The sequence below is a fragment of the Schistocerca americana genome, chromosome 3 (genome assembly GCF_021461395.2).
Source record: "Schistocerca americana isolate TAMUIC-IGC-003095 chromosome 3, iqSchAmer2.1, whole genome shotgun sequence".
NCBI classification, from domain to species: Eukaryota; Metazoa; Arthropoda; class Insecta; order Orthoptera; family Acrididae; genus Schistocerca; species Schistocerca americana.
This window is the reverse complement of record NC_060121.1, coordinates 845,854,131-845,879,252: the sequence shown is the minus strand read 5'-3', so window position 1 is coordinate 845,879,252 and position 25,122 is coordinate 845,854,131. Positions and strand designations below refer to the sequence as shown.

The following is a 25,122-nucleotide window of genomic DNA, read 5'->3' as shown; positions in this document are numbered from 1 at the left end:
TAAATCTATCTAACTTAAGGACATCACACACATGCACGCCCGAGGCAGGATTCGAACCTGCGACCGTAGCGGCCGCGCGGTTCCAGACAGAAGCGGCTAGAACCACTCAGCCACATCGGCAGGCGGTATTTATTAAAGACGGTCCAAATTGCAATTATTTTAATTCATTAATACTGCAGATTAAAAAAAACTTCAGACTGGCCTTGTACACCGTGTGTCAGCGAAGCTGCCCCTATGTCTGCAAGTTGAACAAGAAGCCCGATATGATTAGAGACAGTTGGTACTAATCGCGACTACAAACAGTCGCTGTGGGCTGGAAAGACATGAACGTTTTGTCTAACGCGATCGTAATACACTACTATAAAGCAACGCGAAAGAACTTGCCCCCCTTCTAACAGCCGTGTACCGCAAGTCTCTAGAGGAACGGAGGGTTCCAAATGATTGGAAAAGAGCACAGATAGTCCCAGTCTTCAAGAAGGGTCGTCGAGCAGATGCGCAAAACTATAGACCTATATCTCTTACGTCGATCTCTTGTAGAATTTTAGAACATGTTTTTTCCTCGCGTATCATGTCATTTCTGGAAACCCAGAATCTACTATGTAGGAATCAACATGGATTCCGGAAACAGCGATCGTGTGAGACCCAACTCGCCTTATTTGTTCATGAGACCCAGAAAATATTAGATACAGGCTCCCAGGTAGATGCTATTTTTCTTGACTTCCGGAAGGCGTTCGATACAGTTCCGCACTGTCGCCTGATAAACAAAGTAAGAGCCTACGGAATATCAGACCAGCTGTGTGGCTGGATTGAAGAGTTTTTAGCAAACAGAACACAGCATGTTGTTATCAATAGAGAGACGTCTACAGACGTTAAAGTAACCTCTGGCGTGCCACAGGGGAGTGTTATGGGACCATTGCTTTTCACAATATATATAAATGACTTAGTAGATAGTGTCGGAAGTTCCATGCGGCTTTTCGCGGATGATGCTGTAGTATACAGAGAAGTTGCAGCATTAGAAAATTGTAGCGAAATGCAGGAAGATCTGCAGCGGATAGGCACTTGGCGCAGGGAGTGGCAACTGACTCTTAACATAGACAAATGTAATGTATTGCGAATACATAGAAAGAAGGATCCTTTATTGTATGATTATATGATAGCGGAACAAACACTGCTAGCAGTTACGTCCGTAAAATATCTGGGAGTATGCGTGCGGAACGATTTGAAGTGGAATGATCATATAAAATTAATTGTTGGTAAGGCGGGTACCAGGTTGAGATTCATTGGGAGAGTGCTTAGAAAATGTAGTCCATCAACAAAGGATGTGGCTTACGAGGCACTCGTTCGACCTATACTTGAGTATTGCTCATCAGTGTGGGATCCGTACCAGGTCGGGTTGACGGAGGAGATAGAGAAGATCCAAAGAAGAGCGGCGCGTTTCGTCACCGGGTTATTTGGTAACCGTGATAGCGTTACGGAGATGGTTAATAAACTCAAGTGGCAGACTCTGCAAGAGAGGCGCTCTGCATCGCGGTGTAGCTTGCTCGCCAGGTTTCGAGAGGGTGCGTTTCTGGATGAGGTATCGAATATATTGCTTCCCCCTACTTATACCTCCCGAGGAGATCACGAATGTAAAATTAGAGAGATTAGAGCGCGCACGGAGGCTTTCAGACAGTCGTTCTTCCCGCGAACCATACGCGACTGGAACAGGAAAGGGAGGTAATGACAGTGGCACGTAAAGTGCCCTCCGCCACACACCGTTGGGTGGCTTGCGGAGTATCAATGTAGATGTAGATGTAGATGTAGATGTAGATGAATCACTGACCTAAAACTGATAGAAATTAGATTTTTGTTGCCATTTTTAATGAATCCACTGGGAGAGGGAGAGAATGTCATTTATTTTCTTAGAACCATCTCCAATTATTCAGTATGAATATTTCATTCTGAAGCCGAGTGTGGCCTATTTTGAAATTTTTCGCAGATTCAAATTGTGTGTCGGATCGTGACTCGAACCAGGAACTTCTCTTTCACAGGCCAATGCTTATACCGAGTGAGCTATCCCGGTTGGGCTCACTGCCTACTCTTACACCTTTACTGCAACAAAATATCCGTCCTACCTTCCGAAGATTTCAGGTTCGAGTCTCACAGCATTAATCTGCCGGGGAATTCCATCTTCAGTTACTTGCTACACACACCTTTCAAACATTACTCTGTAATATAATTCTTTTAATTTCATACGTAACCTCTCTTATACTGATTGTCAACGATTAACCTGACCCTGTATTTCATTGCAGTCGTATTAGTTCAAGTGGACGTGTCTCTCCAGCTTACTGCGGCTGCTTATCCACATGACTTCATCAGCGGTAGCAACTCTACTCTAAATGCGATCTCATCGTCGACGTTACTCTCGTGCACACAATGGCGCATTCAGTTACATGCAATAATGCTTTATATTTTTTTAAATTTAAATTAGACATAGTTTTAATCCCTCAGTTCGGATCAAAGTATCTGAGAGGTTTCCTTTGGTCAAATGATAGACACTCAAATTTGTAATCCCCTGCGTGACATAGCCCTAGGGGTAACGGTGGAGAGCCGGCCGCGGTGGCCGAGCGGTTCTAGGCGCTCAGTCCGGAACCGCGCGACTGCTACGGTCGCAGGTTGGAATCCTGCCCCGGGCATGGATGTGTGTGATGTCCTTAGGTTAGTTAGGTTCAAGTAGTTCTAAGTTCTAGGGGACTGATGCCCTCAGATGTTAAGTCCCATAGTGCTCAGAGCCATTTTTTAACGCTGGAGAAAGACTAATAAAGAATAAGAAAATAGAAACCCGGATCAACTATTATCAAAGGGACAATAAACGCACTTTTTTGTAGTCAAAACAGACATAAATCCAAGAACCAACAGATTAGTGCAAGTAGATCCACAGGTGATGAAGAGATTAAAAGAATGTTTAATGACAAAGAAAACTGTTCAGATGCTTAAGGGGGACAATACTTTAATTCCGATGGGAGACTGGAATTTGACAGTAAAGAAACGAAGAGAAGGAAAAATACTAGAACAACGTGGACGGGAGAAAAGGGAAGTGATCTTTTAGAATTCTGAACAGAGCACAATTTTATCACTGGTAACACTTGGTTCAGAATCATGATGATGGTTGTATACATAGAAGCGGCCTCGAAACACTGGAATGTTTAACACGGATTACATAATGATAAGACAGCAGATGTTGACTATGGCCATAATTTATTAATTATGAACTGCATATTAAAGCTAAAGTTATAACAGAATAGGTCTGAAAATAAGGAGAAATGATCTACATAAACCGAAAGAACTGGAAGTTGTCGAAAGTAACAAAACGAACTTTAGGGAACCACTGAATGAAGTAGGGGTGACTAACATAATCGGAGACAAACTGATAGCTTTGAGACATGAAACAGTGAAGACAACAAATAGCAAATAGACAAAAAAAAGTCCGGTAGAAATAATTGTATAACACACAGGTATTGAATTTAATTGGTAAAATGAGAAAATACGGAAATGAAATAGGCAAAAGGGAATACAGGCACTTAACGGTGAGATTGACAGAAATTACGCAGTACCAATGAAGGAAAAGCAAAAGGACTAAAGGAACGCTGTAAACGGAGTTTTCTTATTGGTGCCCCACAAGAAAATTCCAGTTACATCGTAGCTAAGAATCTACACGGAAACGCCTCAGCGGGTGGCACAAAAAGCGTCAATGAAAGAGCCCCTTCCCTTGGAGCACTGATTCCCACATATTTGGCGGTCGAAAACGACAAAAACGACAGTTTGCAGTGCTATGAGCAGCAGAACGACGTTCTTGATAACTTCTGAACGTGATCGCACCGCTTTGGGATGTAGACCGTAATTTTTGCTCTAGTGTACAAGATGGAACCATACGGACTGTTTGAAACCAAAACTGATTCTTAGGTGTCGGTGTAACAGGCAACCATTTCGACATCACTCACCTGAGTAGCGCTGAACCAGCGCCTGCTGGTTCCCTGTGAAATGCCGGCTGGAGTGGCCGTGCGGTTCTAGGCTCTACACTCTGGAACCGCGTGACCGCTACGGTCGCAGGTTCGAATCCTGCCTCGGGCATGGATGTGTGTGATGTCCTTACGTTAGTTAGGTTTAAGTAGTTCTAAATTCTAGGGGACTGATGACCACAGTAGTTAAGCCCCACAGTGCTCAGAGCCATTTGAACCCTGTGAAATGTTATGAGTATCGGAAGGGATGGCTGTCACATCGGCTCCTAGCAATCAGCGAATGGCTGCCTGTACAAGGATTTACAGCGCCCAACAACGGTGCGCGGATGATACCAAGGTTGTTGCCATGTTATCGGGTGTTAGAGTTACACTTTACTGTTTTATTAATCTGTGTGTCAATGCTGCATCCCGCTCCCCCTTTCATCACGCGACAAGAGAACGCGAAACAGGAGTGATAGAAAAGCGTAACACCTTTTACTGCCTCGGATCACGTTCAGATTTCATCGAAGGATTTTAAACGGTCCCTAGCGGTTCCACCTAGTAAGCGAGAGCAAAACTTACGGTCGCAATAAACTCCAAAGGGTTGCGATTACGTTCAGTGGGGTTGCAGGTCGAGTATGTCCTTAGAGAAGGGTCGAATTGCAAGAGGAGGAGGGGAGGGGGGACAAGAGTATCAGCAGCGTTAAAGATTTTCAGGAATGGCACTGCAAACTGTCGTTTTCGGCTGATAAATTATGTAGGAATCAACGTCCCAGGGGAAGGAGTTGTTTCATTATGCTATCCACTGGGGCCTTTTCGTGTCCATTCCAGGCAGCGGTGTCTCTGAAATATTTTCCTCGGGTACTGCCTGACATCTAGTCTCGGTATCGCGTCTCTGACCTCCATCACAGAAGCGTCTTTTACGAAGGCCTGAGATGTGGGTAAGACGGGGTGTTACGACCTTAGCGTCCCGTGACACGTCCTTGGTGGACTTGGACAGAATTGTGGTGAAATTAGGTGCCAACATGATATCATGAACCCACCTAGCATCTCATATGAACTTTTGACCTCTTGCCTTTTTTTCGCCTGTACACCTTGCCCGCCGCGTGGGATTAGCCGATCGGTCTAGGCGCTGCAGTCATGGACTGTGCGGCTGGTCCCGACGGAGGTTCGAGTCCTCCCTCGGGCAAGGGCGTGTGTGTTTGTCCTTAGGATAATTTAGGTTAAGTAGTGTGTAAGCTTAGGGACTGATGACCTTAGCAGTTAAGTCCCATAAGATTTCACACACATTTGAACAACACCACCTTGCCGTTTGTAACGTCGCTGAGCCCGTGAGTGAGGTCGCACGGCGGCACGCTTTCGCATCATTACAGAGAAACATTGTAGGCAAACTTTGCGAAAAAATTTCCAACTTCTGCGTCGCAATGGCGGCCTGCTAGATTTGCTACTGGTAGGTTCGAACATTAGGCAGGTGTTACAAAGACGTTACGGGAACTCGGATGGGAATGCCTGGAGGGAAGGCAACGTACTTTTCAAGAAACACTATTTAGAGAGCCGGCATTTGAAGCTGACTGCCGAAAGATTCTACTGCCGCCAGCATGCATTGCGCTTAAGGACTACATAGCTAAGATACGAGAAATTAGAATTCATATGAGGGCATATAGACAGTCGTTTTCCCCTCGTTCTATTTGCGAGTGGAAAAGGAAGGGGAACGACAAGGAGTGGTAAAGAGTACCCTCCACCACGCACCGCACTACGGCTTGCGCATTATCTGTGTAGATGTAAAACTTTGGTGTTTGAAATAAGCGACCCTTTAGCTGTTACGGTGTGTAGAAGCAATTTATCAGTGGTGATGAGGTTAGTTTTGGCACTTCGATTTCTTGCCACCAAACACAGTTCTCTATGGTTTGAACTCTATTTCAAGTTATCTACAACCATCCTAGATGTGCACTGTCCTCTGTGGAAATCTATGAAAAGCTAAATTAAGATATGTTGACGATTACTTAACCATCAGCGTCAACCTCATGAAGAAACTGTCTACCCTATAACTTTTGGGGTCAGTGTGAACACGGAAGTGCTTTTATGGCAACAGCAGTTCATTTGCCCTTAAACGTACTGAGCCATCTGCATTTCCATCGACCGATACGTGTACTGTGCACTCAGCTCTGATCAGTCTTCGTTAACTGAAATCCGGGCGTTGATTTCAACTCCACAAGGTAGCCCTGACGTAGAAGCGATTGGGAGAACGGGTCCAGATGAGACATCGGAGAATCGCGACTCGGCTATTTACCCGAACTCCGCGAAACGCTAATCAGGAACTGCGAAGGGGAGATGGAAAGCAGCGATTCCCGATGTAAGAATGGCGATCGCTACCGGGGCCGTCCAGAAGCGCTGGCGGCCGTGAAAAGCAGGTAGCGAGCGTGTCGGCGTTTCGTTTTCCCGGGTTGATGACCAGCTGACGAGTCGCGGGCCCGTTTAGCGAGCGGAGCGTAATTAGGCAGCGAGAGGGGGCGCTGCGCGAGGAGAGGAGGGAAGAGAAGAGAGGCAGAGCCGGCAAAAAGCAGAGGCGGGCCGCCCTGTGATCACCAGCCGGCTGTGGCGCGGCGGACACGGCGCACGTGCAGCCTCCCGCCTGCCTACCGAGTGGGCGCCTTGTCGCCTCTCTGCCCCCTGCAATTACCACAACACGCACCGAAACTGAAGTGCAGGCCAGCACAGCCTGTCCTCCTCGACTGGTATCACTCCGAACATCTACACTGAGGTGACAATTATCACGGGAAAGCGATACACACATCTAGTTGGTTGGTTGGTTTACGGGAGGGGACCAAAGAGCGAGGAGATCAGTCCAAGAGGATTAGGGAAGTTGGCCTGAACTTTCAAAAGAACAATCCCAGTATTTGCCTGAAGCGGTTAAGGGAAATCACGGAAAACCTAAATCAGGATGGCCAGACGCGGGATTGAACTGTTGTCCTCCCGAATGCGAGTACAGTATGATAACCACTGCACCACCTCGCTCGGTATACACACATGGAGGTAGTATCGCGCACACAACATACGAGGTGTGGCTAGAAAAAAACCGGACTAGTACTGGTGAAACAATAAAACGAATGCAATAAGGCTGAAAGTCGCGTGGCCTGTCACGTGACTCTCGCTCCGCCTACTGCTCGAGTTTCATCTGCCTCCTGCACTCAGTCTGCCCGTGGCGTCTGTTTTAAGTAGTTGACGTTTTGTCTGTGCGTCGGAAAATGTTGAGTGTACAGAAAGAACAGCGTGTTAACATCAAATTTTGTTTCAAACTAGGAAAATCTGCAAGTGAAACGTTTGTAATGTTACAACAAGTGGACGGCGATGATTGTTTATCGCGAACACAAGTGTTTGAGTGGTTTAAACGATTTAAAGATGGCCGCGAAGACACCAGTGATGACACTCGCACTGGCAGACCATTGTCAGCAAAAACTGATGCAAACATTGAAAAAATCGGTAAACTTGTTCGACAAGATCGCCGTTTAACAATCAGAGCAGTGTCTGAGTTAACAGGAGTTGACAAGGAAAGTGTTAGGCAGATTCTTCATGAAAGTTTCAACATGAACAAAGTGTGTTCAAAAATGGTTCCAAAGTGGGTCACAATTGAACAGAAGGAACGCCGAAGAATGATTTGTTCTGACATCCTGGAAAACATTGAAAGTGATCCCACCTTCTTACAAAATGTTATTACTTGCGATGAATCGTGGTTTTTTACTTACGATCCCGAAACTAAACGCCAATCGATGCATTGGAAAACTCCTGGTTCTTCACGACAAAAAAAAGCACGAATGTCAAAATCGAAATTCAAGGCAAGATGATTGTTTTTTTTGACATCAAAGGGATTGTGCACATTGATTGGGTACCAGAGCGACAAACAGTGAATCAGCATTACTACATTAGCGTCCTGGCTACCCTACGTGAGCGAGTACGGAGAAAACGGAACGATTTGTGGAGAAAAAAGTCATGGATCCTTCACCAAGACAATGCCCCAGCTCACAGTGCGTTGTCAGTGAAGACGTTTTTGGCAAAACACAACATTCCCATCTTAGATCATCCACCCTACTCACCTGATTTGGCCCCCTGTGACTTTTTTCTTTTCCCTAAAGTCAAGTCAGCTTTGAAAGGAACTAGATTTGAGACTGTTGAAGCAGTAAAAGAAAAAGCGACGGAAGTAATGTATGGACTTACCGAAAATGATCTGCAGCATTGCTATGAACAGTGGAAAATTCGTATGGAGCGGTGTAGAGACCGAGGAGGAGAGTACATTGAAGGAGATAACATGGAATTGTAAATAATTGTAAACAAATGTTTTTTCCAGCGTCAGTCCGGTTTTTTTCTAGCCGCACCTCGTATAACGCGGCTGTGCTTTGGCAGAGCAGCCATTTGTACCCAGGTGATTGGTGTAAAAAGGTTTCCGACGTAATTATGGCCGCACAACGGGAGTTTAATAGATTCTGAACACGGAATGGTAGTTGGAGCTAGACGCATGTGGCATGCCAATTCGGAAATCGTTAGGGAATTCAGTACTCCGAGATCCGCAGTGTCGAGAGTGTGTTGATAATACCAAATGTCAGGCATACCACTTGCCACGGATAACGCACTGACCGACGGCCTTCGATTAACGACTGAGAGCAGCGGCGTTTGCGTAGGATTGTCAGTGCTAACAGACAAGCAACACTGCGTGAAATAACCGCATAAATCAATGTGGGACGTACGACGAACGTGTACGTTTCGACAGTGTGGAGAAATTTTAGTTAACGTTGGGAAAACAGTATGTTTAACAGATTAGAGTTATTAAAATCTCAAACAAAGAAAATATCATAATTTCATTGCTAACAATTATGGTACGATACAGGATTGCAGATTTTCACGTGACGTGTTAATTTTCGTATGCACTTCTGTTTTAATTGATAACATTTATCCGGTATACTGATGGAACCTCTGCATTTCATTCTAACGTTTGTGTTCAAAAATGGTTCAAATGGCTCTGAGCACTATGGGACTCAACTGCTGAGGTCATTAGTCCCCTAGAACTCAGAACTAGTTAAACCTAACTAACCTAAGGACATCACAAACATCCATGCCCGAGGCAGCATTCGAAACTGCGACCGTAGCGGTCTTGCGGTTCCAGACTGCAGCGCCTTTAACGGCACGGCCACTTCGGCCGGCGTTTGTGTTCAAGAACAACACACCGATCAGCAGTTAACATATTTGTGTACATAAGTCGGTAGCCAGAGCTTTTGCAAACGTAACAAAATATGGCTTGGGTAGTATATTTGGTGGTATCGAATGCTGAATTATCTGCTCTCGGTTTGTTACATTACACCATCTAACGGGAGAAAGACGAAGGGCGCATACTGGTCGACGATCAGGTCATTAGAAACGGAGACTTCTGATAATTTTTAGCGTAGTTCACGACGCCCTCCTGTTTTGCTTTTACGTGATTCTTAACTACAGCCGGCCGGAGTCGGCTTCCGGTTCTAGGCGCTACAATCTGGAGCCGAGCGACCGCTCCGATCGCAGGTTCGAATCCTGCCTCGGGCATGGATGTGTGTTCAAATGGCTCTGAGCACTATGGGACTCAACTGCTGTGGTTATCAGTCCCCTAGAACTTAGAACTACTTAAACCTAACTAATCTAAGGACATCACACACATCTATGCCCGAGGCAGGATTCGAACCTGCGACCGTAGCAGTCGCACGGTTCCGGACTGCGCGCCTAGAACCGCGAGACCACCGCGGCCGGAATGGATGTGTGTGATGTCCTTTGGTTGGTTAGGTTTAATTAGTTCTAAGTTCTAGGTGACTGATGACCTCAGAAGTTAAGTCGCATAGTGCTCAGAGCCATTTGAACCATTCTTAACTCTAACTACGACATCACCACTGGTTGTGAGTATGACCCCCTCCCACCTACCACACACAGACACACACAAAATCAGTTCACCCATTTCCTGCTCCAGTCGCAGATAATGAGTAAGCGTCCATACAACTTCGAATATCTCTAATTTTACCTTCATAGACTAACAGACTGTTCTCGACGTGCATGTAGGACGAATTAAATGTTGGTGGACGTACAGCCTCGAAATTTTAATAATACGATATATCGTCAGGAACAACGCTGGCGTGTGTGTCTGAAGTAACACTGCACCGTTCTCCTTAACAAAAGCACAGAAATATCGTAATATTTTCACTTCCTGGTACTTTCATATGCATCACGTTGTTAAAATGCCGCGACAAGTACTCTTTGACCATTATTAAGTGGGAATGACTGCTGCTGGGCTGCCGGTACGCCCGTATCTAGAGACGCTACTGGGTGTGACGTCACTGGTTCCCACGACATCACTACACGTGTCCAGTGCGCCCGCTTCAACCTCGCGATCGCTGAATCCACAGTCACAACAACCTGTAGACCAAAGTCTCTGTTATAAGCGCCGTCTGTAATTTTTATTTAAATGTCTTCTTTAATTACCCTATCCCAAAAGCCGTTACTGCGAGCCACAGCGAAGGCGTTGTGGAACTTGCTCCCGCGACCGTGCTGCAAAGCGTACTCAGCTACGCGGATGTTGTGTGGCAGTGTAGGCGAAAACATCTCTAATGCCCATCCGTACAAGGCGATACATTTGAAACGTTCCCTTCGACCGTGTTCGGATAATGCGAAGCGCCTTTCGGTGTCCCAGTCACGTCCGCAGCCAGAATTCACGCACTCTTTGAGCAACGTGTGGCACGCGAGAGAAACTAAGGGAAGTATGCAATCGATTTTTTTGTGTCTCTCAGTTAATTCTCTGCACTACTGCACTTATAATGTCTGCCTAAGTGAGGGTCACCAGGCTCGATTCGACCAACGTGAGAGGGTTAAACTTCTCTCTACCCCAAGTTCAATAATTGAATTCCTGTAACTATCAAACTACTTTCAAAATGATTACGAGGTCACAAAATGATTACGAGGTCAGAGAACTGGACTGGAAAATGTACGCCGCAGACACTCCAAACACCGCCTCAAGGAGCCTCCTAGCAACTTCCGCCAATAATCAGCAAAATAACGAAACAGAAGTGCACTTCAAATTCAGTTTGTCAGAAGAAACGCTAACAAACGTAACTTGTCTTCAATTACACTTGAAGTCCGTCACTTTCGTCACACACCATCTCCCCATTAGGTATTGGCTTCGTGACATGATGGAGGGACTCCACGTACTTAACATGTCTACACCCGTTCAAGCAACATTCGAAGAGCACAAGGAATTTTGGAGGATTACGGAATGACCCGCCCATTATCTCCAGGCTGGACAAGCCCTCTTGCCGCCGCCGCCGCCGCCGCCCCCTCCCCTCCCCTCCTCTGCCCCCCTACGGTTACCCGAAACCGATTGTACAGTAGTTACACAACATTTACACGGCGAGCACGCAGGAGCGACAGTGACGTCACAGCTATCACCTTGGATGTACAGGGTGGACAAAACAAAACTCGTCCAGAAAATACATCACGCACCTTAAAATATGAAACCAAATTAATCATCTGTCCTGGGTGAGGATGATGTAAGTTAGATTGCCTATCTCAAGGAGAAAGAAACATTTTTGGGCCAGTTTTATTCACTCATCATGTACAGAATGATAATTATTGAACTATATGAAATAAAATAGTCATAATTTATGAACGGTTTGCGTTAGGACGTTCAAACTGCACGGTTGGTCGCGGCCCATGACGGGAATTAGTATGCACTGTATGGTTTGGTTTAGCTACGAAGCCCACTTTCATTTGGATGGGCTCGTCAATAAGCAAACTTGGCTCATTTGAGGGACCGAGAATCCGCAATTCGCGATCGTGAAGTCTGTTCCCCCTCTACGAGTGACTGTGTGGTGTGCCACGTCTAGTGACGGAATAATCGAGACGATATTCCTTCATGGCATGGTGACTACTGAATGGTACGTGAAGGTTCTGGAAGATGATTTCATCCCCATTTTCCAAAGTGATCCTGATTTTTAAAGATGTGGTTAATGCAAGACGGAGCTCGACCCCATCGAAGCAGGTGTAAGACGTGTATATTTCTATTGTCTATTGTCAAACCACAATTTATGAAAAATTTTTATATTTTATTAATAGGATTAAGTAGGAATAATTAAATTTGTCATGTTGGAAATAATTGTGGTAGCAGGAAATGTCTGCACCAAAGTATTGTTGGCAAGAGAGACCGCACTTTAGCGTTCGTAGGAAGTCAGTTGTAAGCGAGATGGGAAGCGAGTCGGTTACAGGTCTGAAGCGAGAGGTTGACAGGCGCGGCGTGCCTGCCAGCCACCAGCTATGATTTACAAGAGATTATAAACGGATGTACAGAGACATCAGCTAACTATTATCATAAGAGGAATTAATATTATTGAATTATTTTTTTTAAACACTCATGACTACTGAAAGTATGTTTGCGCAATGCTAGTTGTAAGATTATTGTAAAAAGTAAGTCCCCTTTGAACGTTTGTAAAATCATTTCATTCATAATATAATTAATTTTTGCCAGCAATATTGCATTACTGATTATAATCCATCTCAAAAACCATCAACGTAAAACTTTGCAAAATTTTATTGTTGTCAAGAAAGAGTTTAACTATGAATTACGTAACTTCAGTCAAATTAATTAAACAATAACGTCAGCTTTGCTATTAAAGAATAACGTCAGCTTTGGTAATAAATACAGCCACTTATTATGACAGTCCACCAGCAGCTAATAGAGTATAGTAAAACAGAGTAAGTATATTCATGTCGCAGTTCGATGTAGTAGTCAGATGGCGATGCAGTAACAGTGAAAAAGGTAAGGAACAGTTTTGAGTTATTGCAGGTAACGACTGAGGGCCACGATTGCGACACATTCTATGTTTCGTCGAAATAATTAGAAAATAACTTTAAATAAGCAACATTTAAATTTGTATCCTAAAATTGAGAAAGAGAATTAATTTCAAAGGGAAGATTTCATTTGTTATTATTAGAAATCCTAAGGGAAGGTTTCATAGGTTATTGTAAAAGGGAAGGTTTCATAGGTTATTGTAAAAGGGAAGGTTGCGTAAGAAAAGAGATATAGAGGAGACGGGAAGGTTTCACAGGTACTTATGTACTGGAGGAGCACTTTGCGGACCGCATTTTGGCTCTGGAGTACCCAGAGGCCACTGGCAAAGGCCTTGATTGGCCGTCATATTCTCCGGATCTGAACACAGGCGACTCCTGTTTGTAGGACTATATAAAGGACATCGCAGGAGAGCTTCTGTAAAGTTTGGAAGGTAGGAGACGAGATACTGGCAGAAGTGAAGCTGTGAGGACCGAGCGTGAGTCGTGCTTCGGTAGCTCAGATGGTAGAGCACTTGCCCGCGAAAGGCAAAGGTCCCGAGTTCGAGTCTCGGTCGGACGCACAGTTTTAATCTGCCAGGAAGTTTCATATCAGCGCACACTCCGCTGCAGAGTGAAAATCTCATTCTGGAAGATGTACAGAAATAACCCCAAAACCATTGCTGAGCTGAAAACGAGCCATTCAGGAAGTCGTCGACAGCATCAATGTTCCGACACTTCAGCGGGTGACGCAGAATTTCGCTATTCGTCTGCGCCACATCGTCGCCAGTGATAGCAGGCATATGGAACACGTCGTAACGTAAATCCGAATATTTGTAGTGACGTTTGTATGGTGAATAAAGTGTGTGCACGCCGTAGTTTGTAACTAATTTACTTTTTTTCATATAGTTCAGTAATTGCCTCACTGTACTACATTATAAGTAGGCTAATAGTAGTTATTCCCTCCTGAGAATGGGCAATGAGTATCTGGTCAAAAACTCGTGGTATTTTAGTGATTCGTCGTCGCGGTCGGAAGCCTGAGGGAATTTTAATGAACGTTAGCGTTGCGAGTCTCTGTATTCTTTGAATAGTTGGTGATTTACTGATTAACAACTAGCACTGAGAAGCATCCAACAAGCCCACAACAACCGCCCGCGCAGTTCTCGCCTGTCAGTCATACTTCCTGCAGCGCTCGCCGCTGTTCGCCTGGGTCCCCCTCCCGCCAAGCCGTCGCGGGTCGTGGCGGGGTTGACGCGGCGTCCGCGCCCGCGTGAGTCACGCCGCAATCTGCGCGAATCGCCTCGCCTCGGAGGGTAGCGTCCGGACGGATCGCCGCGGTTGCGAAACGGCTTGGCCCCTAATTAGTCTTCATTGCTTGAGGAATGCCCTGAATTGGGCACGTGGACGCAACACTTGGCGCAGATGGTGCGATACCCTCGCACTTTGTTAGCGCCTCGTCTTCTCCGAAGCGTTACACAAACACTGTTGTGACCGACTGCCTGATCCGAGCTGTCAACCCAGCTGCACAGTGCCTTGTCATAACGTGTATGCTTTCACGGCCACCCGTCTTCATCAATTAAAACTTCCGAGCCGAGAGGCCGTGGTCGCACAGTACAAATTCTTCCTCCTGACGTTTCGTTGCCAACTGCGAAAAACATCTTCCGAGGTGAGCCAACGACTGGCTGTTAGACCATGGAGGTGTCGTTTATATAGAGCGCATAGAGGGCGCCACCACTAACCACGGGGTGTAGACAGTAAAACTATCTCCGACTAACGCCATTACTCTCGACCAAAGGTAATCGATTGTCACATCGTTAGTACAAAGTTGAGCGACGTATATTATCTAACTTTAAGCCTTCTTTTCTGTTACAATTATTGTGGTGTTTATACAGGGTGGCGCACTAAATGTGTTACCAATTGTTGGTTTCACAATTTACGGCGCACATTAGATATTCCGCTGGGATCTCTACAGCAGTACCAGCAGAGCTCGCAAAAACAAATGAGTTACGAAATGACGTGTAATTCACGATACTGCCGCTAGGAGACTAGTAAGCAGCAATGGCTGTCAATGGAAGACTGACGACACAGCAACGATCGGCAATTGTGTTACTTTCTCATGAAACGAAAAGCCTTGTTGTGAGGCATTTTCGACAACAATTTAACACACGATGGGTCCCTTGCAAGAAGACCATCCACAAGTTGTACGATAAATTTGTACAGGAGGGAACAGTATTGGAAGCGAAGCGACCTCGGCCTAAGCCTGTTTGTTCGCCGGGGAATATTGAAGCGGTACGAGTTGCTGTACAGAGAAGTCCCGAGAAACCATGTAGAAAGGCAGCAGTGCAACTGCGAATATGCAGACGCTCCGTTCAACGCATTCTTAAAAGTGACCTCCATATGTAACTATACAAGATGACCTGTGCACAGAAGCTCACTGAAGAACGCAAGCAGCAGACTTCTGTTTGCTCAGTGGGCAGAGGATAGGGAAGAAACTCTCAACAACGTTTGGTTTTCACACGAGGCGCATTTTAATTTAGACGGTGTGGTTCACAAACAACATGTACGCTTTTGGGCCACTGAGAACCCACAGGTGCTTCATAAACGACAACATTATGCTCCGAGGATTACAGCGTGGGCAGCAATTTCCAGTCACGGACATATCGCACCCTTTTTCTTTGAAGAAACTGTGAACAGCCAGCGTTATTTCAGCATGCTTCGCAATAGCTTCATTCCACAGCTTCTTGCTACTGCCTTGCCATTCAACACGCAGTGCTTCATGCAAGATGGAGCAAGGCCACGTACTGCAAAGACATGTGCCGTATGGTAATTACTAGCTTCAGTGTTCGTTTGAAGGAAGTTAGGAAACGAAATGGTGGACATACTGAGCATGTGCTGAGTTAGAACAAATCTCCGTGGACGGCTCTTCCTTGTAGTATATGTTCCTTTCAATTTGTATTGACAATAAAGTTTATATTCAAAAACAAAATGATAACACATTTCGTGCGCCACCCTGTAGATCTCTATGGCTTCTCTGTACATACGTGCATGATAATGACATATCTTAGCTAGTACGCTCGTCTCACTAACTTGTATTTCACGATCATCCTGTTCGAAAACATGTTGCGCTATAGCCGGCCGTTGTGGCCGTGCGGTTCTAGGCGCTTTGGTCTGGAACGGCGCGACCGCTACGGTCGCAGGTTCGAATCCTGCCTCAGGCATGGATGTATGTGCTGTTCTTAGATGAGTTAGGTTTAAGTATTTCTAAGATCTAGGGGACTGATGACCTCAGATGTTAAGTCCCATAGTACTCAGAGCCGTTTGAACCATTTTGTTCCGCTATAGCCGATTTGTCGGTGTGCCCAAGAAAAAAAAAATGGTTCAAACGGCTCTGAGCACTATGGGACTTAACATCTGAGGGCATTAGTCCCCTGGAACTTAGAACTACTTGAACCTAACTAACCTAAGGACATCATACACATCCATGCCAGAGGCAGGATTCGAACCTGCGACCGTAGCAGTCGCGCGGTTCTAGGCTGAAGCGCCTAAAACCGCTCGGCCACACCGGCCGGCGGTGTGCCCAAGAGACAGTTTCTTTTGTGTTCGGTTAGGCCGGTATTAACACTTCTTTTCGTTGTTTCAATGTAGGCGCTCTGTATAAGCGGGACCTCCACGGCCTAGCAGCCATTCGATGGCTCATCTCGGAAGATGACGTTCGCAATTGGCAACGAAACGTCAACAGGAAGAATTTATACTAATCAACTACGGTCTCTTAGCCCAGAAGTTTTAATCAGAAATGCACAGTGCCTTGTTCAATGGATTGTCTAAAATTACATTCCTTCTTCTGACTTCTCCTTGACTGGTACGGCCGGTTTCCATTGGAAATTATATACACTGGTGTGCAAAATGTAAGGACCGAAGTAAATCTCGCAGTATGTGTCATTGCATACTAACATAGCTCAATGAAACTTGGACCATACGTAGTACGAACTGCTACAGAATTGTACAGAATGTAACTGAAAGAAATACGCAACGAGACCAGTAGAAATGACACTTTTATTCAGACAATAATTACACTGAAGTCACCACGATTCATGATCGTGCCCTGTACAGTATAAAAGGCGGGACATGGTTCTTAATACGGTGTGTGATCACCACCACGGACAGCACTGCATTTTTTCCAATGTGCCCCACGCTGGTCAGAACTTTGGTGCAGAGTTCCTGTGGTGACGAATTTCCTTCCTCCACCTACGCGTGTGACAACTCCTGGATGGTCGTTGGTGCAACTGGACATGCTGCAATATGTCTCCCCAACGTATCCCCCATGTGATCGATGGGATTTAGGTAGTTTAAGTCGACAGAAAGGGAAGGCCATCCAATTTGCCGTGTATTCTCTCGTTACAAAAGCTCCTCCACCTGCATGACCGAGTGAGGTGCGGCAGTGGTTAGCACACTGGACTCGCATTCTGGAGGACGACGGTTCAAACCCGCATCCGGTATCCTGATTTAAGTTTACGGTGATTTCCCTAAATCGCTTGCCCGCATCTCGTGGTCGTGCGGTAGCGTTCTCGCTTCCCACGCCCGGGTTCCCGGGTTCGATTCCCGGCGGGGTCAGGGATTTTCTCTGCCTCGTGATGGCTGGGTGTTGTGTGCTGTCCTTAGGTTAGTTAGGTTTAAGTAGTTCTAAGTTCTAGGGGACTGATGACCATGGATGCAAATGCTGAAATGGTTCTTTTGAAAAGGCACGGCCGACTTCCTTCCCCATCCTTCCCTAATACGTTGGGACCGATGACCTCGCTATTTCGTCCCCTCCCCCGACCGACCGACCGACCGACCGGCAAACAGACAGACTGACAGACAGACAGACAGACAAACAGACCGACCGACCGAACGAACGAACCGACAACCAGCGTACTCTGATGCGGTCGCGCATTGTCATCCACAAAAATAAAGTGTGGGCTGACTGCACCTCTGAAAAGACCCATTTGGTGAAGGAGTACAGTGCCATAATAACAATGACCGTTGAGTGTACCGTGTTCAAATATTTGCAGATCAGTACGAGAATGTAACATTATGTCTCCCCACACAACACCACCTAGCCACCGAAAAGATCATGTTCGGCAATATTCCTGGGTGCTTTAGTTGTTGCCACGTCACACTATATGAGTGTACGACCAGCGTGGTATAACATGTCGCGGCGCGAACAGAAAGAATGTGAGACACGATTTCTTAAGTTATTTGCTGACATAACCTCTTGGTTTTTAATTATATAGTATAACTACCCAGACCTCTTTTTTCGCGTTAGTTCCTTTAATTAATATAGTTTCAGAATATGAATCGTTCTCTAAGTTACTGTATATCGTATGCACTGAATTTATCTTTAGCATCTTGACGTTTTACCCGGATTCAAAGTTTACTGTGAAGTAAGCGGCTATTCATAAACATTGACGAAAATTTCAACTAAAACTACTTATTGGCACTGAATAAAGCAAATATCGAGACGATAACAACACTGACGAGAGACGAGAACAGCGTTCAATTAAGTATAATGATTTAACAATGCCAAAATGATAGAATACTTCCGCTCATAATTGTATGCGCCGGAGATCAGACACTCCAATAGTGGCTCGTCGGGGTGCAGAGGGGTGCGAACTTGGTTACAGACGGTTTATAGGGATGGCTAGACATACGCTTAACTGTGAAACTGAAGCACTAATGTGTGAATATGTATAATACTTCTGCATGCTCGTGAAACAATATACACGATTATTTTCAAAGGCTGTAAAATGTAAACAGGTTTCTGGGCATGGGTATGATTTGCACGTACGTATTCAGTAAGATAATTTTCTGCACGATAGAGTGTGTCCGAGGTATGACAGGAATGATCATTCAAAACAAATACGTCTAGTATACATGGGCTCTAGAATGAATACTTTATGAGTACCAGCACTTGTTCAGTAGAAGAGATGTGTTTCACAGTATCAAAGAAGATGAAAGATGGCTCATCGTTCTACAGCCCGCGTTTATTGAACTTTTTTGCTTCAAATTACCGTTTCCGTCATATTGGCGAATACTGACCATCCCTGCTGGGACACGCTGTATAGCATATGTAACTTCCTCACAAATAAATATCTGAATGTTTAAGAACTAGTTTCAAATAATATTAATTAATAGACATCATCAAATCTTTTCCGTAAAACTGATTGCAAACAGTCACTAAAATTTGACAATGTTCGTTTCTTCTTCATGTATCCCTAAGAGAACTTTCATCATCCTCAACTGTGTATCCCCGACGATACATCAGCTTCATTAGTTCTGTGCTAATTGAATCTGGATAAATTTAATCCACAGCAATATATTAAACAGTTTTAAATGTAGGAAAGGAGATTTAGTCCACACAGTACATGATTAAAGAAATCTCTGCAATGCTTATATTAAATTTCGTGTATCGTCTGAGATGTCCTCAGGTGTCCCTGGGTTAAGTCAATCCTTTCTGGAATGAGGGGGAAAGGGGGAGTGGGGAGGCGACAGAGTATTATATGTACTCTGGTTGTACGTATTTATATCACTGCTTTAGTTCAGTTAATGAAATTACTACACGCTGCTTTCACACAAAAGACTGAATGAAAATCCGACCGATATGTAAAACTACATCCGAATGAGTCGATTGTTTCCGACTAATCGACTGAATCGATTGTTTTCGTTCTGACACATCCCTCCTACTACCAGCTCGCCTGGTGTTTGACTGTAAAATATGTGATTCTCCAGTGCGTCATCACTCGAACAGACTGTTCTACCTTTAGGGGTACAGGATGAAAAAAAAAAATGCTTGAAAAGTGAGAATCCATAGTTTAGGAAAGCCACTAATATCACTGTAGGTGACTAATGTTTATAATAAACATTTTGTAGGCAGTAATAAATTCACTTACGAAAAAAGCTTAACTATTGTTGTGGCTAATAGAAACTACTTTCTCCCGATCACAGCTGTGGGTTCTTTAAGTGCTCTGGTTCAGTTTTAACTACGACAGACGAATTACTGGTTAATTTATTACATAAATGAATGTAAGATTTGCCGGCCGGCGTGGCCGAGCGGTTCTAGGCGCTACAGTCCTGAACCGCTCTACAGCTACGGTCGCAGGTACGAATCCTGCCTCGGGCATGGGTGTGTGTGATGTCCTTAGGTTTAAGTAGTTCTAAGTTCTAGGGGACTGATGCCCTCAGATGTTAAGTCCCATAGTGCTCAGAGCCATTTGAATATAAGATTTACTTAACTCTGACACACTTCTTTGCCACAGGATTGCTTGATAAGTTAGAACTGTTACTGAATATTGAAGTCGGCCTACATTTAAATGAACGACTTCACCAGAAACTTGAACTGCAACGTTGCTCCTATACTACGGTGCTGACGTCTCGTACTGGGCTGAGCTGCGCTGAGCTCTTGCTTGCCTAGCTCCATATTGACCTCAGTGCAGGGGCACTGCTGTGCTGAGAGGAAGGTGTAGTTTCCTGTTGTGCCTTCCATATTTCGTTGAGAAATACAGCGAGCTCTCGGTAATGCCTGTGGTACCGATTCGCTTTGCTGTCTTTGATGTGGGACCGCGATCTGTGGACAGTTCCACAACTATTCGACTGACAGCAACAGTATGAAAATTATGAAAATTGTACAGGTGTCCATCATCGTATACGTGCATGAAATTTTATTTGTGCGTTGTGAATGCAAGTTTTCCACGGGAAAGTAGTAAGGAAGTAGAATAGAATAAAGGAAAAAGACAGTTGTAGCGGGTGTACAGGGTGAAAAGTATTTAAACCGACAAACTCTGGGATGTTGTAGGGGACATAAAAACAAATATTTTTCCCTAATGTCATTTTTTCCTATGAGGATTATTTAAACCGGTGGAAGCCGTATTACGCTCTTCAGTTGTTAGACGGCGTAGGCAACTGCTGTCCACCAGTGTAGTAGTGCATTGTCTCTGTTTACTAATGGAGCGATACACCTGGAGTGAGTACACTGATATGGTTGGTGCGTACTACGTAGCGCACCACAACAGACGAGCTGCACAGCCAGTTTATCAACAACAATATCCTAATCGCCGTATCCCGCATCATACGACCTTTGCTGCTGTGTAGCAGCGTCTGCGTGAGACCGGGTCATTTAGCAGATTACCTGGACAGGGACGCCGTCGCACGGTAAGAACGCTGCAACTTGAGGAAGCTGTCTTGAAACATGTTGAGCGGGATCCTTCAATCAGCACGCGTGTAATTGCACGTAACATGGGGACTAATCAGACGAATGTAAGAACAGTCCTTCGAAAGCAATTGTCACGTCCATTTCTTTTACAGCGTGTCCACAACCTGGAACTAGTTGATTATCCACCCAGGGCACCGATTTCGCAGTGGTACCTGGAACAGTGTGAAATGCATCCTACATTTCCATCCTCTGTGTTGTTAACCGATGAAGCAACGTTCGGGCGTGATGAAGTCTTCAACATGCACAATTCGCATGTTTAGAGTGAGGATAACCCACATGCCACAGTTACTGGCGCTCATCAAGTGCGGTTTTTCGTTAATGTGTGGGTCGGTATTGTTGGTGACTGTTTAATTGGGCAGTATCTGCTACCTAGGCCATTAAATGGCAAGCACTATTACAATTTTCTCGCCAGAGCATTGCCAGAATTGCTGCAAGACGTCCCGCTCCCTACTAGACAACGCATGTGGTTCCAACATGACGAGGAGCCGGCGCATTTCAGTCGTCGTGTGCGTCGATTCCTGGACCGACGATTCCGAGAAATATGGATTGGCAGAGGTGGTCCTGTACCATGGCCTGCTCGATCCCCAGATATGTCCCCTCTGGATTTTTTTGTGTGAGAAGAGATGCACAACCTTGTTTACGCAACTCCTGTTGCATCAGAAGACGATCTGGTTGCTCGGATAGTAGTAGCAGCAGCAGGAACAATTGAAACGTCCCCTTAGAAAAATTATTGAATTACTGTGCTGGTAAACCCCTTACGTTATTTGATTTTCAAACAGCTGAGCAAAACTGAACGTACTCAGACATTACTCTCTTTACTTATTCTGATCAACACTAAACTGACACACAATATTTTTTGCGCAACGCAATCTGACTTTTAATAATCCCTACAAAAGAACGGCCCTTACTAACAATAACCTATATCTTTCATGAATCACTTACCTCACAAAAATCTTCGTTACTCAAACTACTGCAATACAGCGAGCGCCAATACTGCCAGCTAAATAAAAGATTCTAACTACTGAAGTCACTAACTACTGAAGTCACTAACTACTGAAGTCACTAACTACTGAAGTCACTAACTACTGAAGTCACTAACTACTGAAGTCACTAACTACTGAAGTCACTAACTACTGAAGTCACTAACTACTGAAGTCACTAACTACTGAAGTCACTAACTACTGAAGTCACTAACTACTGAAGTCACTAACTACTGAAGTCACTAACTACTGAAGTCACTAACTACTGAAGTCACTAACTACTGAAGTCACTAACTACTGAAGTCACTAACTACTGAAGTCACTAACTACTGAAGTCACTAACTACTGATAGGCATAGTTAGCAAATGAAAGATTTTGATAGAGAACAAACAATGTATTTACCTTAATAGTGTTCAAAAGTCATAATATATGTAGCAGTTCATGACATCCAGTCTTACAAATTTATCTTACAAATTTACTGTCTCTGATGGACACACGTCCGGATCATCCGCTCTCAAAACTCCGCCATCTCTCCCCCCACATCCACCACTGCTGACGGCTCACCTCCAACTGCGCAACGCTACGCGCTGTTCACATCCAACTACCCAACACTACAATAGCGAATATTACAACAATGCTAACCAGCCACAGACTGCACACAGCACCGCCAGTGATTTTCATACAGAGCGCTACGTGGCGTTACCAATAAAAAAAACCTAAACAGCCTACAGCCTACTTACACAATTCAGGATACTTCTGGGGCTTTTGCCCGTGTCAGACAGAATATGATCCGACGGTGTAACCTTTGTTTACGTGTCAATGGAGGGATTTTTGAAAATCTACTGTAATAGAAATTGGGTTGTGTTAATGTGTTGTCTCTTGGTCATAAAAAATGGAACGGTGTTTGTTGGTTTAATTAATTTGCCGCCAGACAAATCTTCCTCTACCAGTTTAAATACTTCTCATAGGAAAAAATGACATTAGGGAAAAATATTTGTTTTGATGTCCCCCACATCCTCCCAGAAATGGCTCTGGCACTATGGGACTTAACTGCTGAGGTCATCAGTCCCCTATAACTTGGAACTACTTAAACCTAACTAACCTAAGAACATCACACACATCCATGCCCGAGGTAGGATTGAACCTGCAACCTTAGCGGTCACGCAGTTCCAGACTGTAGCCCCTAGAACCGCTCGGCTACTCCGGCCGGCTCAACCTCCCAGAGTTTATCGGTTTAAATTCTCTACACCCTGTATTTCGTGTATTAGAATCTGGCAAAATGAATGACGTCGAGAGGAGGGAACACTCGTTTGCGTCATGACAGTGGGAGTAGGGAAGACGAGGACGGAGAGATGGTGCGATCTTGTGCGCCGACTGCACAGCGTCGGCAAAAGCCAGAGACGGCGGGTGGGGGGAGACAGCCAGTGCGGCCCGGCGGCGGCGGCTGTTGGTGCGGCAATACGGCCGCGGGCGACTTCCACGGATCATAACGCCGCGCCGCGCCGAGCCAACTCGGCGCTAACAAGCCGGCTTGTTACCCGCTGCTGCTGATGCTGCGGTGCGGCCGAACCGCCCCGTAGCGAACGATGTGCGGCGCCCGCCTTAATGACGTTCCCGGGAAACCGCCGCCAAGTTCCGACACGGCGCCACACATCCGCCCAGGGCGGCCACTGTGGCGGTCTGACCTGCACGGCCGAACAAGGCGCGCGCGCACACAAGTGTAGAAGGCTTCCCAAGCTCCCAGTTTGGCGGCGGCGGAAGCTCGCCCAGACACTACTCCACGACAAAATTCGGAGCGCTGAACATCCTGAAAGCCATGGGTCAGGGCTAATACTCTGACGGAAAAAATCCCAACATCAAGACGTAATTAATGTACAGTAATGAAATTTTTCCATATAACATATTTAAATGATTAACGTTGCAAGTTCACAGGTTAATGTAACAGCAAGAAAAGCCGTTGCAAATGTGAAACGCTGGTACATTAATAACCGGAGATGCGCAAATAACTACTGGCTGAATTTATGTGCAGGTATACAGAAAGCGGCCGATTCTGGGGATGCTAAGGCAATGTACGATGGTATTAAGAAAGCAATTGGACCAACTGTCAGAAAAAATCTCCTCTTAAGTCCAGGACAGGTGAAGTCATTACCCGATGAAGGCAAACAAAATGAACGCTGGGTTGAACACTACCTCGAGTTGTATGCAGCCGAGAATGAAATTAGCAAGGATGCATGTGACGCCATCAAACAAATGCCAGTTATGGAAGAACTAGATGCAATGCCTACTATGGAAGAACTTAGTAGAGAAACAGATTCTCTTGCTAACGGAAGGCCCCAGGTGAAGATGGTATCCCTGCAGCGGTTATTAAGTATAACAAGTCTGTTCTTCTAAAACATTTATATTCACTTATCACAACCAGCTGGGAAGAGGGTTATGTCCCGATGAGTGTGCGGAATTCGAGGATAGTTACTCTATATAAACAGAAAGGGAACAGAAGTGATTGTAACTATTACCAAGCCATTTCATTAGTAAGTGTAGCCGGGAAAGCTTATGCAAGAGTCATCCTAATGCGATTACAAATCTTAGCTTCCAGAATCTATCCAGAATCTCAGTGTGGCTTTAGGCCCGGCCGATCAACCGTAGATATGATCTTCTCTTTAACACAGCTACAAGAGAAATGTCGTGAGCAGCAGAGGCCACTTTATATTGCTTTCATTGACCTTGTTAAAGCGTTTGATTTAGTGGGCAGAAATGGGCTTTTCAAACCGCTGCAGAAGATTGGATGCCCACCTAAACTACTACAGATAATTGTCTCTTTCCATGAGAAAACACAAGCAACAATCTGCTTCAACGGTAAAACACCAGAAGTATTCCCTGTTAATAGCGGTGTGAAACAGGGTTGTCTGTTAGCTCCTACATTATTTGGGATTTTCTTTCCCCTTCCGCTCAGATCTGCCTTTGAAGACTGTGAGGAGGGAGTGTATCTACATACGAGGTCTGATGGAAATCTTTTCAACATTGCTCGCCTCAAGGCCAAGACCAAAGTAAATACAGTTGTAATCCGTGAGTTGTTATATGCGGACGATGCAGCTCT

At 45.1% G+C, this 25,122-nt stretch overlaps 1 protein-coding gene across 1 annotated transcript in view; it reads left to right on the top strand.

Moving 5' to 3' along the window:
• LOC124606435 (spore wall protein 2-like) overlaps positions 1 to 24,419 on the top strand; it is a 62,832-nt gene extending 38,413 nt beyond the window's left edge. Inside the window, 1 exon segment of the mRNA XM_047138417.1 lies at positions 24,058 to 24,419. Coding sequence (XP_046994373.1) covers positions 24,058 to 24,419 — 362 coding nt within the window.
• The last annotated feature ends 703 nt before the right edge of the window (positions 24,420 to 25,122 follow it).